This window comes from Erinaceus europaeus, chromosome 14 (genome assembly GCF_950295315.1).
Source record: "Erinaceus europaeus chromosome 14, mEriEur2.1, whole genome shotgun sequence".
Lineage (NCBI taxonomy): Eukaryota > Metazoa > Chordata > Mammalia > Eulipotyphla > Erinaceidae > Erinaceus > Erinaceus europaeus.
In genome coordinates, this window is record NC_080175.1 from 6062686 (window position 1) to 6081661 (window position 18976).

Genomic DNA, 18976 nt, shown 5'->3' on the forward strand with positions numbered 1-18976 from the left:
AGGGGGGCGTCCAGCCACCCGAGGAGCAGACCCACCAGGAATGTCCCTCACTCGACACACTTTCCCCCCACTGTCTTTTTTTTTTTTTTAATGAAACATTGTTAGTGATTTACAAGATTATAAGATGATAGGGTGTAATTCCACATCATGTCCGCCACCGGAGTTCTGTGCCTCCGTGCCGCCAGAAGTAGCTGTCATAGATCTCGCGGGGTTATAGATACGGGGTGTGTGTGTGTGTGCATGCATGTATGTGCGTGCATGTGTGTGTGCGTGTGCATGTGTACGCACATGTGTGTGTGCGCGCATGGGTGTGTGTGCATGTGTGCGCGTGTCCGCATGGGTGTGTGTGCGTGCATGTGTGTGCGTGTGCACGCGTGTGTGCATGTGTGTGTATGTGTGTGTTTTCCCTTCATTTTTATTCACTGACACCCCCCCCCAGGTCAGGGCAGTAGGCAGAACACACTCAGTGACCCCATTTTCCCATTTATCCCACGTGGGCAACTGACCCTGGGGCTGAGCACAGGCCCAGTGACTCATGTTCAAGGTCATTTAAAGTTTCTCTTTTCTAGGCTGGGCATCAGCATAACAAGCTGTAGACCCGGGTTCGAGTCCCCACTCCTCAGCTGTAGGAAGGGAAGCTTCACAAGTGGTGAAGCAGGTCTGCATGTATCTCTCTCTCTCTCCCTCTCTACCTCTTTTTTCAGTTTCTCTGTCCTGTTAAATAGAAAGGAAAAAGAGAAAAAATAATTTTTGACTTAAAAAAAAAAAACACAAAAAAACAACCTAATGAAAACTAGGAGCCCCTGAACCTCAGTGCGCCTCTCCCTCCAGTACCCGTGTCCCTGGTCTCAGTCCACAGGATGTTGGATGCAGGTGGAAACACTGCCCAATCTCCATCACTCCCACAGATTCCCTGGGAACCCTGACAGCCCATGCCAGGCCACTGGGAACACCCCGCCCACTCCCACAGCACACACCCCCGACACCCAAGTGGGTCAATGGAGGTGAAGAAAAAGACTGTGCCCCCAGTAGGCAGTCGAAGCACACAGCACCCCATATGCACCTCATGCTGTGAAGGGGAGTCTCTCTGGAGCACGGCCAGGTACATGAGAGGCTGAGGTAGTGTCTGCTGCCTGACAGACTCAGGGCCAGACAGCGTGCAGAGCAGCCTGCGAGGCCAAACCCAGGGATGAGACAGCTCCATGAAGAGCTGGAAGACCCTCCCTCCCTCCCTGGGCCCCAGGCCCTCACCTCTGGAACAGGTCACTGAAGCCCAGGACACGCGCTGAGGCCAGCATGCCCACAGCCTGCTCCAGGTCCACCTCCACCTCACTCATGTAGAGGCTCTTGAGCGCCAAGGCGAAGGCTGGAAGGAGGCAGTGCCCGAGACAGGGCTGTCACCAGGGGCTGCCCCCCACCCCCGGGCTCCCCCGCAGGATGCTCTGGGCTCCACCTGCCCATGAGTGGTGACCAGAGCAACGCCACTGGCTCCCACCTGGGTGTGGAGGTGCTCAGGGCTCCTCCCCGCCTCCCCAGAGGAGAAAACCAAACCCCCTCACTGCCCATAGCAGCTCAGGGGTGGGCACCAGCTCAGTGCCCATCTACAGATAAGCAGGTACAGATGCTGTGGGATAGATTCAACAGGACACTGCTCAGCCGTTCCCAGAAGATGGCACCGTGCCTTCTGGAACCAGGTGGACGGGGCTGGAGGTGAGGCTGCTGAAGAAATCAGTCGGGAGGGGAGAGCCAGCTATAGGCCCCGAGAACGGGGGAGGTAGGTGAAGGGGTCTCTAATTCAATGGCGCAGAAATTCTGCTGAGTGGGTGTGGCGAGTCTAATACACATACAAACAATACTAGAAATTATGACTCCAGCAGCCAGAGTTAAATCAGCTTTCAACAAGAAAGAAAAGGAAGGAAGGAGAGAGACAGAGTAAAAGAGAGAGAGAGAAAGAGAAGAAAGTTCCCGCAGAGTCTGACCTGGGGTCCTTGGCTCGGGCGGGGAAGTGACACCCCCATATGAGCAGAATGTGGCATGCCTGTGAGTGCACACAGTAAGAGAGAGAGAGAGAGAGAGAGAGAGAGAGAGGAAGACCTGAGTAGTGCATGGAGTCTGAGGTCTTCAGGAAGGTGAAAGAGCTGGTCCCGTCTCCAAAGCACAGTTCTGCGTGCTCGAGACCCCCAACGCTGCACATCCGGGCACGATGCTTGGGTCTTCCTCCCTCTCTCTCCCTCCCTCTCTCTTTCCCTACATGAACATGTCTTCGTGGCAGCGGAGGTGTCTCCGTGGGTAGAGCACAGGCCGTGCTGTGTGAGGCCCTGGGTACGAGCCCCTGCACTGCACAGGAGGAAGTCATGCTGCGGGCCCTTCCAAAATGGTAACTTCCTGAAAGGGACCAGGCCACTGGCAAATGGTGCTGCCAGGGACTGAACTTACAACCTGATGGGGCCTTGGGCACGGAAGTCTGGTGTTCTGCCTCTGCTCTATCTCTCTGGCCTAGAAATAAATATCTCTGTGTCCATTTGCTTATTTGTTAAATAACTTTGTTATTAGTCGTTTAGCACTGGTTTGTATCAGTATAGGATTTGAGGGGTGTCATTTCATATATGTATGTGTGTGTTTCAGCACACCTACCACCAGTAGTGGTCTTGTCTCCTCTCCCCACACACACCACATTTGTAAGCCTTGCAGGGTATGTCACTGGGAGTCCACTCCACAGCCCTTTACCCCGCCTGTTAGTGGGCATTCGAGTCAGTTTCAGATTTGAATTTCCACATAGTCAGCAGGGCAGCTGCAAACACAGGGGTGTTTTAGTGACTCTCTCTCTCTCTCTCTCTCTCTCTCTTTTCTACCAGAACAATGCCCAATTCTGGTTTATGGTGCTAAGGTCCTGCTGGGCACTGAACCTGTGACTTTGAAGCCTCAGGTATTAAAAATATTTTTATTATTTATTTATTTATTTTAATGAGGGAGAGAGTGGGAAAGAGAGACAGAGAGAGAGGCCAGGGGGTCAAGTAGTGGTGCACCTGGATAAGTGCACACATTACGGTGCACAGGGACCCGGGTTCAAGATCCTGGTCCTCACCAGCTGGTGGAAAGCTTCATGGTGAAGCAGGGCTGCAGGTGTGTCTCTGTCTCTCTCCCTCTCTTCCTCTCAATTTCTCTCTGTCTCTATCCAATAATAAATAAATTATATATATGGGGGGGACCAGAGGACCAGTCATCTCTAGCTGACAGTGGTGCTGGGGCTAAGTACCTGTGACTTTAGACCCTTAGTCTCTCTCTCTCTCTCCTTCTTTCTCTCTCTCTCTCTCTCCTTGCTTTGCATCACCATTATGCTATCTCCCCAGCTTAGTGACCTTTAGATAAACACCTGAGAATGGGAACTGCTGGATCATAAGGCATTTCCATTTTTACTCTAAAAGAAATATTTTAAAGAGTGTTTTTATAAAGGACTCCCCAGAAGGGCCAAGATGGGATAAGAGTTTGGGGGTTAAGAGTCCCATGCACTCACTCGGCCTGTCTCAGACTCTCCCTGACCCTACATGCCAGCATGCTCTGAGGACTCGGGCTGGCTGGGACCCACGGGTGGGCTGCCTCAGAGGACAGCGCGCAGCTCAGGAGTCTGTTTCTGGGTGGTCAGGAGGCTGTGGGATAGGGCAGCCCCAGGGACCCTGTCTTCATCTCTCCTTCAGCTCTGTTGTGTGGCTGAGACTGGGTCCCTGCTGTGCCAGGCTTATTCTAGCACATGGTGGCTATGTGTGTGTCTGTGTGTGGGTGTGGTGGTCCATTACCCACTCTGGTGACCACGGGGTCGTTGATCTTCAAGGAAATGATCATCTTCTTCAGGGGGGCTCTTTCTTTGTGCTTCCCAGGGGATGGTGCTGAAAAAGGAAACAGACATTGACGGGTGATGGGCTGGGACCCGGGGCTGTGCAAGATGTAGTGGGGGGTGGAGGGGGCGCCGGCAGGGCACTTGCCTTGGCAGGGGCCCAGCTCAGGTGGAAACCCCAGCACCACATGGGAGTGCCCTGGCACTGGATGAAGTTCTGGCACTGTTACATTCTCCATCTATCTATCTATCTATCTATCTATCTATCTATCTATCTATCTATCTATCTATCTATAGTACACACACACACACACACACACACACATCCTTCATCTGTCTATTCATTCAACCACCCATCCATTCATCCATCCATGTATCTATCTATCTATCTGTCTATCTATTATCTATCTATAGTACACACACACAGACACACACACACACACATCCTTCATCTGTCTATTTATTCAACCACCCATCCATTCATCCATCTATCTATCTATTATCTATCTACAGTACACACACACACACACACCCTTCATCTGTCTATTAATTCAACCACCCATCCATTCATCCATCTATCTATCTATCTATTATCTATCTACAGTACACATACACAAGACACACACACACACACACACACATCCTTCATCTGTCTATTCATTCAACCACCCATCCATTCATCCATCTATCTATCTACAGTACACACACACACACACATCCTTCATCTGTCTATTCATTCAACCACCCATCCATCATTCATCTATCTATCTATAGTACACACACATACACACATCCTTCATCTGTCTATTCATTCAACCACCCATCCATTCATCTATCTATCTATCTATTATCTATCTACAGTACACACACACACACACACACACACACACACACCCTTCATCTGTCTATTCATTCAACCACCCATCCATTCATCCATCTATCTATCTATCTATCTATCTATCTATCTATCTATCTATTATCTATCTATCTATATATCTATTATCTATCTATCTACAGTACACACACACACACACACACCCTTCATCTGTCTATTCATTCAACCACCCATCCATTCATCCATCTATCCATCTATCTATCTATCTATCTATCTATTATCTATCTATCTACAGTACACACACACACATACACACACACACACACATCCTTCATGTATTCATTCAACCACCCACCCATCCATTCATCCATCCATCCATCTATCCATCCATCCATCTATCTACAGTACACACACACACACATCCTTCACCTGTCTATTCATTCAACCACCCATCCATTCATCCATCCATCCATCTATCTATCTATTATCTATCTATCTATAGTACACACACACAGACACACACACACACACACACAATCCTTCATCTGCCTATTCATTCAACCATCCATCCATCCATCCATCCATCCATCCATCCATCCATCCATCTATCTACAGTACACACACACACACATCCTTCATCTGTCTATCTATCTATCTATCTATCTATCTATCTATCTACAGTACACACACACACACATCCTTCATCTGTCTATTCATTCAACCACCCATCCATTCATCCATCCATCTATTTATCCAATTACCACTTATCTATCTGAGCAAAAGTCAGGCAGGGAATGGTGGAACCATCCGTACGTGAGGCCCTGACGCTCAAAAAGAAAAAAGAGGCAAACAAAGGCCTGTGTAGTGGTGCACCTGGCTGAGCACACAGGTCACAGTGAGCAAGGACCAGGGTTTGCACCCCTGATCCCCACTTGCAGGGGGAAAGCTTAATGAGTGGTGAAGCAGGGCCGCAGGTATCTCTATCACCCCCGTCCTTCTCAATTTCTGGCTGTCTCTCATAAACAAAGAGAATTAAAACAAATTTTGTTAAAAGAAGCAGTGGGGGAGTTGGGCAGTATGGCAGGTGGCGCAAAGTGGAAGGATCCCTGTTAGAGCCCCCGGCTCCCCACCTGCAGGCGGGGAAGCAGGTTTGCAGGTGTCTATCATTCTCTCCTCCTCTCTGTCTTCCCCTCCTCTTTCTATTTCTCTCTGTCCTGTCCAACAACAACAGTAACTACAACAACAACAAAAAAGGAACAACAAGGGCAACAAAAGGGAATAAATACATTTTTTAAAAGAGACAGACAGGGAGAGACAGAGAGATATCACAGCACAACTCCAGCATTCATGAAACGTCTCAGTGTTGCGTATGGTTCCAGGGGGATTGCCAAAGCCAGGGCATCAAGTAAGGGCCCTACTAGGTGGGATCTCTCCTAGCTTCTCTTTATTTTTAATCATTTTTAAAGCATTTATTATTTATTATTTGTTTTTTAAATATTTATTTATTCCCTTTTGTTGCTCTTGTTTTTCTTATTGTTGTAGTTATTATTGTTGTTGATATTGATGTTGTCATTGTTGGACAGGACAGAGAGAAATGGAGAGAGGCGGGGAAGACAGAGAGGGGGAGAGAAAGACAGACACCTGCAGACCTGCTTCACTGCCTGTGAAGCGACTCCCCTACGGGTGGAGAGCCGGGGGCTCGAACTGGGATCCTTACTCTGGTCCTTGCGCTTTATGCCACCTGTGCTTAACCCGCTGCTCTACTGCTCGACTCCCTACTCTTTTTATTTTTTTAAAGATATATTTGTTTGTTAAATGAGAGAGAAAGAGAGGGAGGGAGGGAGAGGGAGGGAGGGAGGGAGAGAGGGGAGAGAGAGAGAGAGAGAAAGAGAGAGAGAGAGAGATGTTACCCCAGAGTACTACTCAAACCTATATGGTATTGGGGATCAAACTCAGACGCTCATGCATGCAAGTCCTGTTGCTCTACCCATCCAGCCGCCTCCCCCCACCCCACTCCCCAGCCCCACATGCAAATTCTCTTGCTTTTTGATGTCTGGGTCTCCAGACCTCTCCTCAGGTACATAGTCAGACTTGACCTGACACAGGGAGACAGGGAGACAGGGAGACAGGGAGACAGGGAGACAGGGAGACAGGGAGACAGGGAGACAGGGACACAGGACACAGGGAGACAAGGCCCTTCCGGAATCACTGGAGCTCATAGGGACACGGGGAGGCGGGAAGGCTGTGGGGGTGGAGAGGGAATGCACTTCAGTTCCCAGCTGCGCTGCTGGGAAGGGTTGAGTCAGAGGCTTTGCAGCAGGAAGCTCCTGGCTGAGCTCAGGGTGGGCGGTGGCAGCGGCTGGCGGATACCCTGTCTGACTCTGGAGCAACAGGACTTGGTTCTGCCTCCTGTAACGCAGTGCCACCCCGGCGGCGGGCAGGCTGGCTGACTTGGAAGCCGGGAGCTTTCTTTCCGCAGCACCTGCTGTGAGCCATCTGTGATGACATCAGTCTCGCGACCCACAGGAGGAGTTGGGCACAGCTAAAGGGAGTCTGGGGTGGTCCAGAATAGGAGAGGGTCCCACAGTTTTGGGAAGAAGGTAGAGTTCATTAAATTATTATTCTTAATTAACTAATTAGTTAGCTTATTTATTTATGTTTGACTAGAATACTGCTTGGCTCTCTGGCTTATGGTAGTGCAGGGGATAAGAACGTGGGACGTCAGAGTCTGAGGCAAGTGTCTTTCTGCATTGTATTATGTTCTCTCCCTCACCCTAGAGTTAAGAAAAAATAAAAGGGGAGAAGGAGGCAGATCACCAGGCAGAACAGACACCTGAACGTGTGCAATGTACTGGGTTCGAGTCCCAGCACCGCATGGGAGCGTCTTGGGCAGCATGGCGGAGCTTCGCGGATGATGGAGCAGTGCTGTGGTGTCTCTCCGCCTTCTGCATCTGTCTTTTCCTGTTTGTTCTGTCTCTGCCTCCTCTCTTTCTTTAAACCTTTTTTTTTTTAGATTTTATACTTTTTTATCTTTATTTATTGGATAGAGACAGAAATCAATAGGGAGGGGGTGATAGAGAGGGAGAGAGACAGAGAGACACCCGCAGCCCTGCTTCATCACTCGTAAAGCTTTCCCCCTGCAGGTGGGGGCCGGGGGCTCAAACCTGGGTCCTTGCGCGTTGTAATACATGCACTCAACCAGGTGCGCCACCAGCCAGCCCCCCTCCTCTCTTTCTTATATGAAATAAAGAATGACCAGTGGTAAGGAACCAAAAACAGCCCCCATCCAAAACTATCACACCAGTGTTCACAGCAGCACAACCTGTAACAGCTAAAACCTGGAAGCAACCCAGGTGTCCAATGGCAGATGTGTGGCTGAGAACGTTGTGGTCTATGTACACAACGGAATACTACTCAGCTAGGAAGAATGATGAGTTCACTTACTTCACCTCATCTTGGATGGGGCTTGATGGAATTGTGCGAAGTGAGACAAGCCAGAAAGAGAAGGATGAATCTGGGGTGATGTCACTCATGGACAGGAGTTGAGGAATCACAACAAAAAGGGAAAGTACAGAGCAGAATGTGGTCTGGTCTGGTGTGCTGCACCAAAGCAAAGGACTCTGGGGAAGGGGGTGTAAAGAAGAAGTGGGGGTGAGGGTCAGGGAGTTAGGGTCCTGGTCCATGATGGTGGAGGTGCCTTAGGCCAGGGCTGACAGTGTCTTGCAGACACCTATCATGGTGAGATGTCATATGCCAACAACTGTGCTGTGAAGTGCCCCCCCCTCCCCCGACACAAGGGGAGTGACTAGGTCACTCTGTGCTGGCATTTCACCTGCGCAGGGTTCAGGTTTCATTCCCTGGTGCTACACTCCAGGAAAAAAAGGTCATCCAGTGAGTACAACACCTGACTTGCAAGTGTGAGATTCAGAGTTTGATTTCTGGCACCAGATATGTCAGAGTAAAGCGCTCTCTCTCTCTCTCTCTCTCTTCCTCTCAATCTCTAATTATTAGATAAATATATCTATAAAAAGGAAAAAAGGGAGAGTTGGGCGGTAGCACAGCAGGTTAAGTGCACGTGACGCTTTGCAAGGCCTGGAGTAAGGATCCCAGTTCGAGCCCCGGCTCCCCACCTGCAGGGGAGTCGCTTCACAGGCGGTGAAGCAGGTCTGCAGGTGTCTGTCTTTCTCTCCCCCTCTCTGTCTTCCCCTCCTCTCTCCATTTCTCTCTGTCCTATCCAACAACAATGACATCAATAACAACAATAACTACCACAATAGAACAAGGGCAACAAAAGGGAGTTAAAAAAAAACTCTAAAGAAGGAAAAAGGGTGGAGGGGCTAGGTGGTGATGGCCCTGAGAGAGCTCACACGTTACCATGCACAAGGACCTGGGTTCAAGTCCCTCCTCCCTACCTACAGGGGAGAAGCTTCGTGAGGGAGGGATGCAGCAGTGCCTCTCCTTTTCTGTCTCCCCCTCTCCCTCTCTCCCTCTCTCCCTCTCCTGATTTCTTTCGGTCTAACCCAGCTTTAAAAAGGAAAAAAATAATGGTCAATTGGAGCTGTGAATGTATCAGGCCCTAGTGGGGGTAGGGAAGGAGAGATAAAATTGAGGTGTAAGCACAAGCCTCTGGACGGCACACAGAGCACTGTGCAAGCCCCGCGTGCAGGCACTGGAGCTTCCTTCTAGATGCTTCACCAGAGACTCAGTTCCCTCCCTCAAAAAGCAGACACAGAGTTTGCGTCTGCTGACCCGAAGACGAGGAGACTGGATTCACTGTGGGGCCACTCACTGGTGCCAGGCACTGTCCTACAGCCCTCCATCTACTTCCTCCCTGCTTGTCAAAGCAGCTTAAGAGGCACCATGGGGAGTCAGGCGGTAGCGCAAGGAATGCAAGAAGCGCAAGTAACCGGCATGAGGATACAGGTTCGAGCCCCCGGCTCCCCACCTGCAGGGGAGTCGCTTCACGGGAGGTGAAGCAGGTCTGCAGGTGTCTGTCTTTCTCTCCCCCCTCTGTCTTCCCCCTCCTGTCTCCATTTCTCTCTGTCCTATCCAACAACCACCACAACAACAACCACAACAATGATAAAACAACCAGGGCAACAAAAGGGAAAATAAATAAAATTTTTTAAAAAAATTTTAAAAAAGAGGCACCATAATGCTCCTTCCAGAGGAGACTGTGGCCCTGGCACAGGCCTCCATGACTGCTGGAGTGACCAGATGGCCGGCCACGCTGGGGTCTCCTCCCCACCCCCACCTTGTGGGGCCCCGTGCCAGGGAGCGCTACCTCGCAGAAGTCTGTCCAGTTCCCTGGTGGGGTTGATGTGCATGCCCTGGTCCAGGGCTGCCAGGTAGAGCTTGGTCAACGTCTTGGACTGAAACAGCTGCTGCTGGTGGAGCTCCCACCTGCAGCCCAGGCACTCGAGAACCACATCTGAGGGGAGAGAAGGGGCCCATGAGGACGAGTCAGAGACGCCGAGATCCCAAGCCGCTTCCACTGCCTCCTTCCTCCAGCTGGCCACTGAGCAGATGCGGGCAGGAGGCTTCTAGGCCCTTCCGGAACAGAAGGATGAAGGTGGCGGTGCGGGCCTCACACTCCTGGCTGACGCTGAATCAGGCTGCTGCAGCTGGGACTTGATGGGGCAGAGTGTGGGGCTGGGAGCACCAGCAAGCCTGCTCATAAGTGGAGGCTGAGGCGACCGTGTGAGGAAGGCTCCCTGTGCCGGGAAGAGTCTGAAGGAACATCTCTCCCACGGCAGTGCAGACGGGTAAAAGGGAAGTCTTCGCTGGGTGGGGGCAGAGGGAGCCAAGGATGCCAGGCAAGACACAGGGGCTGTGGGTGAGGGGGCTGCCAGCTGGACTCCCGTGGCATCACAGCATCGGAGGGAGGGGCGTGCTCGGGACACCCCGCTGCCCTCACAATTCTAAACCTCAGGCCAGGCTGGAGCCCGAGAGCCCCAGGGCCTTGTCGACCTGTGTCTCGGAGTCACCGCTACTCTGGGCTGCTCGCCCGAGCTACCCCCTCTCTCCTGCCTTAATGTCACCACTCTGCATTGGGTCTGCCTGCCGCTGGGCTTCAGGACCTGGGTTTTAATCTCCAACTGGAGGATGTCAGGTGGCAGTTTCTTGTGTTGAGTTCTCCACGTCCCTGAAGGGTGTCAGGGGAGCGGTGTCATAGATGACACACACGCTGGAGCTGGAGGCCCATTTCTGTCTCCAGCTGTGAATCCACGAGCACCGCGCCACAGTCCTCAGCCCATCGATGGCCGTAGGTGACAGATGTCTGAGAAGCCCTGGCCAGCCGAGCCGAGTGGATGGGAAAACATCAGAAGGAAATTGGCTCTCATCTCAGGGAGCATGTGATGGGGCTGGGGGTTACTCCCCTCACACAAACTCCTGTCTAGGCTTTTCCAGAGGTCCAGGGAGTCCATTCTAGCCAGAGAGACTTGACCTTCTTCAGGGAGCTGGCAGGTGGCTCATCTGGTGGACCACACACGTTACCATGCCTGAGGAACCAGGCCTGAAACCCAGGCCGCCATGTGAGGGTGCCTGCAGGAAGGAGGCTTCACAGCACTTCAGTGTCACTCCTGCTCTGTCTCTTTCCATCTCTCTCTCTCTCTCTGTCTCGCTCTCACTCTGTATTGAGAGGAAAGAAATAACCACCAGGAGCAGTGGGATCAGGGAGGCACTGAGCCCCAGTGATGACCCTAGTGGCAGAACAACAGAAAAAGAGAAGTCTTCTTAGTGGATTGACCAGGTAGCTCACCCAGGAGGGTTCCTGCTTTGTGATACGTGAGAACCAGGTTCGAGTGCGGCCCCTGCAACAGTGGGGAAAGCTTTGGCACTGTGGTGTCTTTCCTTCTCTCTCCCCTTCTCTTCCTTTCTCTCTGAAAAGAAAAAAATCTCTGAAGCACAAAGACTCGGAGATGATCAAAAAATCTGAACCAGAGCTCAGCGTGCGGGGCTCCTACCTCCCCACTCCCACACAGGAATTCTACAGTGGCACCTCGGGCTCTCTGTCTCTCTCTGTTTCTCTCTCTCTTTAGATATATGTCTCTCTATCTGAATGAGAAGGATGCCCAGGAGAGAAGTGAAATTGTCCAGAAGCAAGTCCCCAGCTCTGCAACAGACTAAAAAAGATAACAGGAGAGAAAGAGAGAGAAAGAGGGGGTGGAGGTAGAGATCCTCTTGGACAAATGTCACATGATATGACCAGTTAAAGCTAAACAAACAAACAACCCCCAAGGACAGCAGTTAGACGGGGTTGAGTTTTCTATTCCAAAGTCACTTGTTTCTGTCACTGTTTGTCACACAGTGGCCGTGAGAATGTGTTTGCTGAACGCTTCTATCGTTGGCGTATGAGCGCAGGAACCGGAGCCGACAGACCAGCAGCGGGGCCGGGATCTGCTGTCCTTCCAGAGAGACCACGAGCCGCCAGGGAAGGTTGTGGGGGCAGGGGTGGGAGCGGTGTGAGGGCTCACCTGCTTCCCCACTGGGAAAGGCCTTGACCTTCATGTCCTTAGAGGCTTTTTTCTGAACTTGTGGAATGTACAGCCTTAAGGAAAAAGTGCAAGCAGAGAAATCCAGGCGTTAATGCTGATATTAAATAAAAAAAAAACCAATTTAATTTATTCTTTAAATCATATGATTGAGGACTGGGAAGCAGGCATAGTGGTTCTGTAAAAGACTCTCGTGCCATCAGCCAGAGGTGAGCAGAGCTCTGGTTAATAAATCAAATAATAAATAAATGAATGAATAAATCGAAGCCAGATGAGCGAGAGAGATTCTCGAGCGAGAAACAAGTCACAGCACCAAGTGCTGCTGCACCGGGGACTGAACTGGGAGCCTCAGGGCCTCAAGACCTGCACTCCACCAGCTGAGCTATTCCCCCTGGGCTTGTGGTGAGGGTATTTGGTATAAGCGCCTCCCAGAACCAATGGAATCACAGCTCCCCCTTTGTTTTGGCACAGCTGCCTGGCTCCCCACTCCCCAGTCTGAGGAGTTGGTGCGTCTCCTCTGGTGGCTGGCTCTGAAAGTTAATGTTTCCAGTATGTGGGGAAGGCCTGGCTAGAGGAGACAGGGAGGCGCTGCTTTTTGATAATGAATAAAACATCCCCCTAGCATGAAGTATTTGTTCCATCAGTACCGCCTGAGACGGGAAGAGAAGGTCTTGGATGCCTCCGGAAAGTTAGCTGCCAACGTCTGTCCAACAGTCATCCAGGCCCTGGTCCCAGGGTGTCCCCTTCAAAGCCTAAGCTCAGAATCTACCCGGGCCCAAGGCTGCTGTTTCCACTGCCAGAACTCAGCTTCAGGAGTGGTGCTAGCCGCCGGGCTGCCCAGGCTGGTGTCTGAGGGTTCCCTCGTCCCAACCCCTTCCCCTTTTAAATCTTTTTATTGCCACCAGGGATATCACTGGGGCCTGGGGCCTGCACATGGCCATGTTTCTTTTTCCATTTTATTACTACGACTACGACTGTGACTACGACTATTATTATTTAGGGCAGAGAGAAATTGAGAAGGGGAGACAGAGAAGGAGACAGCTTCACTACTCGTGAGCTCCTCCCCTGCAGCTGGGGAGTGGGGGCTTGAACCCAGGTCCTCCTGCATGGTAACATGTGCACTCAACTGAATGCGGCACTACCCGACCGCCCAGACCCCTCATGAATGCACCTATCTCTCTCTGTCTTTATTGCTATGACTTTGTCCAGGCTGTGGCTGTCTCTCCCATCCACAGCCCAGGACCCCCACCACTAGTCTGTTCCTTTCTGTTGCAATCCAAGGAGCCACCTGAAATGTGCCTCTGGTCTTGCTCTCTCTCCTCTGCACAGATCCTTCTGTTTCTCCCCAGTGCTCCTGGGGCAGAGCTCAAACTTCTCAGGAGGATTAGAGCTTCCTATGTAAGTCCTTAAGTCCGAGGCCCTCTGTCTCCAGCTCCCTTGCTCCTGTAGCTAGAAGCCCTCCCCGGAGCCTGCCCCACTTCGCTGTTCAACACAAGTCCTTCCAGACTGTCCTGTGGTCACCTGCTCTCTCCTGTGTCCCCTGAGCCAGACTCCCCCAACCCCCCCACCACCTCCGCAAACAGACTGGGTGCTTATTTCCTGCTGCAAAGCCAGCATCGCCCAACCATGGGAGTAGGGGCAATGAGAGGGGGTTTGAGTCATCCTGTCACAGCCTGAAGACCGTCACCCCAGCTCAATCAACTGGCCAAAGGACATTTGATGACCAATCTGGTCAGCGTCCATTTTACAGGGTTTTCCAATGGCTACAAGAGCTGTGTGTGTGTGTGTGGGGGGGGGGGTTCAGGGTGTAAGGATCAGAGCTGTGTGTGTGGGGGGGTCAGGGTGTAAGGATCAGAGCTGGGGTGGGGGTCAGGGTGTAAGGATCAGAGCTGTGGGAGGGGTCAGGGTGTAAGGATCAGAGCTGTGGGGGGTTCAGGGTGTAAGGATCAGAGCTGTGTGTGGGGGGGGTCAGGGTGTAAGGATCAGAGCTGTATGGGGGGGGTCAGGGTGTAAGGATCAGAGCTGTGGGGGGGTCAGGGTGTAAGGATCAGAGTTGTGGGGGGGTCAGGGTGTAAGGATCAGAGCTGTGTGTGTGTGGGTCAGGGTGTAAGGATCAGAGCTGTGGGGGGGTCAGGGTGTAAGGATCAGAGCTGTATGGGGGGGTCAAGGTGTAAGGATCAGAGCTGTGGGGGGGTCAGGGTGTAAGGATCTGAGCTGTGGGGGGTCAGGGTGTAAGGATCAGAGCTGGGGGGGGTCAGGGTGTAAGGATCAGAGCTGTGGGGGGGTCAGGGTGTAAGGATCAGAGCTGGGGGGGTTCAGGGTGTAAGGATCAGAGCTGTGGGAGGGTCAGGGTGTAAGGATCAGAGCTGTGGGGGGGTCTGCGTGTAAGGATCAGAGCTGGGGGGGTCAGGGTGTAAGGATCAGAGCTGTGGGAGGGGTCAGGGTGTAAGAATCAGAGCTGTGGGGGGGTCTGCGTGTAAGGATCAGAGCTGGGGGGGATCAGGGTGTAAGTATCAGTGCTGGGGGGGGGGGTCAGGGTGTAAGGATCAGAGCTGTGGGGGGTCAGGGTGTAAGGATCAGAGCTGTGGGGGGGGTAAGGGTGTAAGGATCAGAGCTGTGGGGGGTTCAGGGTGTAAGGATCAGAGCTGTGGGGGGGTCAGGGTGTAAGGATCAGAGCTGTGGGGGGGTCAGGGTGTAAGGATCAGAGCTGTGGGGGGGTCAAGGTGTAAGGATCAGAGCTGTGGGGGGGTCAGGGTGTAAGGATCAGAGCTGTGGGGGGGTCAGGGTGTAAGGATCAGAGCTGTGGGGGGGTCAGGGTGTAAGGATCAGAGCTGGGGGGGTTCAGGGTGTAAGGATCAGAGCTGTGGGGGGTCAAGGTGTAAGGATCAGAGCTGTGGGGGGGTCAGGGTGTAAGGATCAGAGCTGTGGGGGGTTCAGGGTGTAAGGATCAGAGCTGTGGGGGGGGTCAGCGTGTAAGGATCTGAGCTGGGGGGGTCAGGGTGTAAGGATCAGAGCTGTGGGGGGGGTCAGGGTGTAAGGATCAGAGCTGTGGGGGGGGTCAGGGTGTAAGGATCAGAGCTGTGGGGGGTTCAGGGTGTAAGGATCAGAGCTGTGGGGGGGGTCAGCGTGTAAGGATCTGAGCTGGGGGGGTCAGGGTGTAAGGATCAGAGCTGGGGGGTCAGGGTGTAAGGATCAGAGCTGTGGGGGGGTCAGGGTGTAAGGATCAGAGCTGTGGGGGGTTCAGGGTGTAAGGATCAGAGCTGTGGGGGGGGGTCAGGGTGTAAGGATCAGAACTGTGGGGGCGTCTGCGTGTAAGGATCAGAGCTGGGGGGTCAGGGTGTAGGGATCAGAGCTGTGGGAGGGGTCAGGGTGTAAGGATCAGAGCTGGGGGTGGTCAGGGTGTAAGGATCAGAGCTGGGGGGATCAGGGTGTAAGTATCAGTGCTGGGGGGGTCAGGGTGTAAGGATCAGAGCTGTGGGGGGGGTCAGGGTGTAAGGATCAGAACTGGGGGGGGTCAGGGTGTAATGATCAGAGCTTGTGGGGGGTCAGGGTGTAAGGATCAGAGCTGTGGGGGGTGTCAGGGTGTAAGGATCAGAGCTGTGGGGGGGGTCAGGGTGTAAGGATCAGAGCTGTATGGGGGGTTCATGGTGTAATGATCAGAGCTGTGGGGGGTTCAGGGTGTAAGGATCAGAGCTGGGGGGGTCAGGGTGTAAGGATCAGAGCTGGGGGGGTTCAGGGTGTAAGGATCAGAGCTGTGGGGGGGTCTGCGTGTAAGGATCAGAGCTGGGGGGGTCAGGGTGTAAGGATCAGAGCTGTGGGAGGGGTCAGGGTGTAAGGATCAGAGCTGGGGGTGGTCAAGGTTTAAGGATCAGAGTTGTGGGGGGGGTCAGGGTGTAAGGTTCAGAGCTGGGGGGTGTGTCAGGGTATAAGGATCAGAGCTGAGGGGGCACGTCTCCAGTAGCACAGACCGAGAACTGCCCTCTCTGAACAGGAGGGTGGGTACCGGTGATTCAGCCTCAGGAGGGTGGTGGGGCTGCGGCTGGGGTTGTTTAGCCACAGGGAGCAAGGGGTCCCGCCTGCCCACCCCCCCACCCTGATTTGGGCTGCTTGTCTGGGAAGCATTGGTCAAGGTCAGGAAGTGCAGACTTTGGGCTCTGAGCAGAAGCGACGGGGCTGTGGCCCGGGCAGACATGGGTGAACGCAGCCAGAAGGAAGACGCCAGACAAGGGTGTGACCTGCTACCTCCTGGGGTCGAGGCCACCTGCCAGGAGGTGTCATCTGCAGGGCTTAGTGTGGAGGGTGCCATCAATCCCAGGGCCGGGAAAAGTTCATGAAACGAATGACATCTGAGAGTGACCCTTCCCCGTTACTGGGGCCTGTGATAAAGTGGCAGACGGGGATGCCGGGAAAGTGTCCCCCACCCCCAGCTGTGACCCAGTCCAGTCCTCCTGTGACCCTGGCCTGTGTTTTCCTTTGGAAAATGGAAATAATGATGCCCACTTTGCAGCTGCTGGCAGGAGGGAAGAGCTAGGCTGCGGGAAGCCTGGTTGACTCAACGTGACTTAAATGTGTGCGTTTAAATTCTTGTCTTTTATTTTAACGAGAGAGAGAGAAAGAGAGAGAGAGAGAGAGAGAGAGAGAGAGATGCACCAGAGCACTGCTCCAGCCCACACCGTGCCTGGGGCTGAACTGGGGCCTCACAAATGCAACTCCTGTGCTCCACCACTGAGCCACCTCCCCAGCTGCTAGGACGCCTGTTTGCTGGTTTGGGTGGGGAATGATTCCATCGCTCTTGGGGGTTCAGATAAAGAGACAAAGATGGGGAGACACCACAGCACCTAGGCTCCCTCCGTGGCCACCTCCCCTGTGTGGTCCAGGCACCCGAGCTTGCTGGCACACATGGTGAAGCATGCACTCTGCCCAGTCAGCTGTCTCTCCTGTCCCCATGATTTCTTTTCAGTAAAAAAAAAAAAAAAAAAAAAAAAAGTTCTTATATCCCTTCTTCCTTATTTTTTTTCTTTGTGCCTCCAGGGTTATTGCTGGGACTCAGTGCCGGCACTGTGAATCCACTGCTCCTGGAGGCTATTTTCCCCCCATTTTTGTTGCCCTTGTTATTATTGTTATTGGTGCCGTTCTAATTGGACAGGACAGAGAGAAATGGAGAGAGGAGGGGAAGACAGAGAGGGAGAGAGAAAGACAGACACCTGCAGACCTGCTTCACCGTCTGTGAAGCGACTCCCCTGCAGGTTGGGAGCCGGGGGCTCAAACCGAGATGCTTACACCGGTCCCTGCATTTTGTGCCACGTGCCTTTAAGCTGCTGTGCTACCGTTTGACCCCCACTTCCCTTCTTACATCCTTGCTCCTCTGCAGGCCCTCCCTCCTCCCGCCCTGGAGTGGACGTGGTGCTCTAGGCGGTGCCACCTACAAGGGAGCAGAGGGTTTGGGATCACTTCCCCTGGAGCTCCGGGGTGTGGTCCTTTCCTCCACACCCCCGAGATGTGTCTCCTGGTCCTGGATCTTTAGGTCCAGCAGCTGCACATGCCGACACTGAGCATGGACGTTTACTCAGTGTCTCGGGGTGCCAGGCGCTGTCCTCCTCTTTTGTCTGAATTACACCTCATGACCCATAACTGTGACAGACGGCCGCCAGTTGTGCAGGCAGAGCAAGTAAGGCACAAGAAGCCCAGATCGTCCGAGAAGTCAGCTCTATCCCTGTCCCTAGACTCTGAGCCCCACTCCCACAGGAAGAAAGCAAGGCAAATGGGTCCCACGCAGCACCTCTGGGTGATGGCCCAGAGCTCACACATGGTGTCACAGGCACAAACCCACAGATGCAGCCAGATACTAAGCTACAGCCCTGAGCTCGGTGGGAAGCTGAGGAATGGTGGACTCAGCCTTCCCCTGGCTGTGACCCTTATAGAATTAGTCAGAGAAACCAAGTTCTCACTTCACATCACCCCAGACTTTGGGAAACGATGGTTTATAAAAATGCCACACCCAATGAAAGCAGACTCTCTAAAAACAGTGTTTTTCCAGTAAGAACTGTCATTGGGCTTTTCTCATCAATTTTATAACCAAACAACATTTTGAGGATTTGTATAGCTCGGTTCAGTTCTGAGTAATGTTCACAGCGCCCCCAAGTGGCATAAATGATCACAACAGTGGCCTGGAGCTATGGGGGGGGGGTGAGGTATGGGGGGTGAGGTGTGGAGGGCGGAAGGGTGGGGGGTGAGATGTGGAGGGCAGAAGGGTGGAGACGGTGCAGCTGCCTGTACAATCTCAGTACCCCTCAGCCCCACAGCTGGCAGATCCTCACCTGACAGCTGCCAGATGTTTGAAGTTTCCAAAGAGGTGCCAGGAATCAGACCTTCATTTGATTTTAATTTAACTTAATTTTTATTTATTTATTATTGGACAGAGACAGTGAGAAATTGAGAGGGGAGGGAAAGATAGAGAGGGAGAGAGACAGAGAGACACCTGCAGCCCTGCTTTACCACACGTGAATCCTTCTCCCTGCAGGTGGGGACCAGGGACTTGAACCTGGGTCCCTGCACACTGTGATGTGAGTGTTAAACCAGGTGTGGCGCCATTGTCTGGCCCTCAGACCTTTATTTTATTAGCTGAGTCTAGTCAAATCTATATTTGCATATTCTTGGAGGTTGATATTTCTCCCAGTTTCATTGGACAAATCCTGATCATGAAGCTAAGAAATATAGGGGCCATGAGCTAGTTCATGAGCTGGTAGGAGCAGGAGTTCAAGCCCAGGGTTCAAGCCCCAGCATCACATGGGAGCACGCAGCAGACAGCACCAG

General features: G+C 52.6%; 1 protein-coding gene across 1 annotated transcript in view; it reads right to left on the bottom strand.

The window, feature by feature from the left end:
* Positions 1-18976, bottom strand: part of BTBD16 (BTB domain containing 16) — a 61075-nt gene that overhangs the window by 35048 nt on the left and 7051 nt on the right. Inside the window, exons 4-7 of the mRNA XM_060172232.1 lie at positions 12146-12219; positions 9952-10098; positions 3795-3884; positions 1252-1366 (exon numbers count right to left, since the gene is read on the bottom strand). Coding sequence (XP_060028215.1) covers positions 1252-1366; positions 3795-3884; positions 9952-10098; positions 12146-12219 — 426 coding nt within the window. The remainder of the gene's footprint in view (positions 1-1251; positions 1367-3794; positions 3885-9951; positions 10099-12145; positions 12220-18976) is intronic.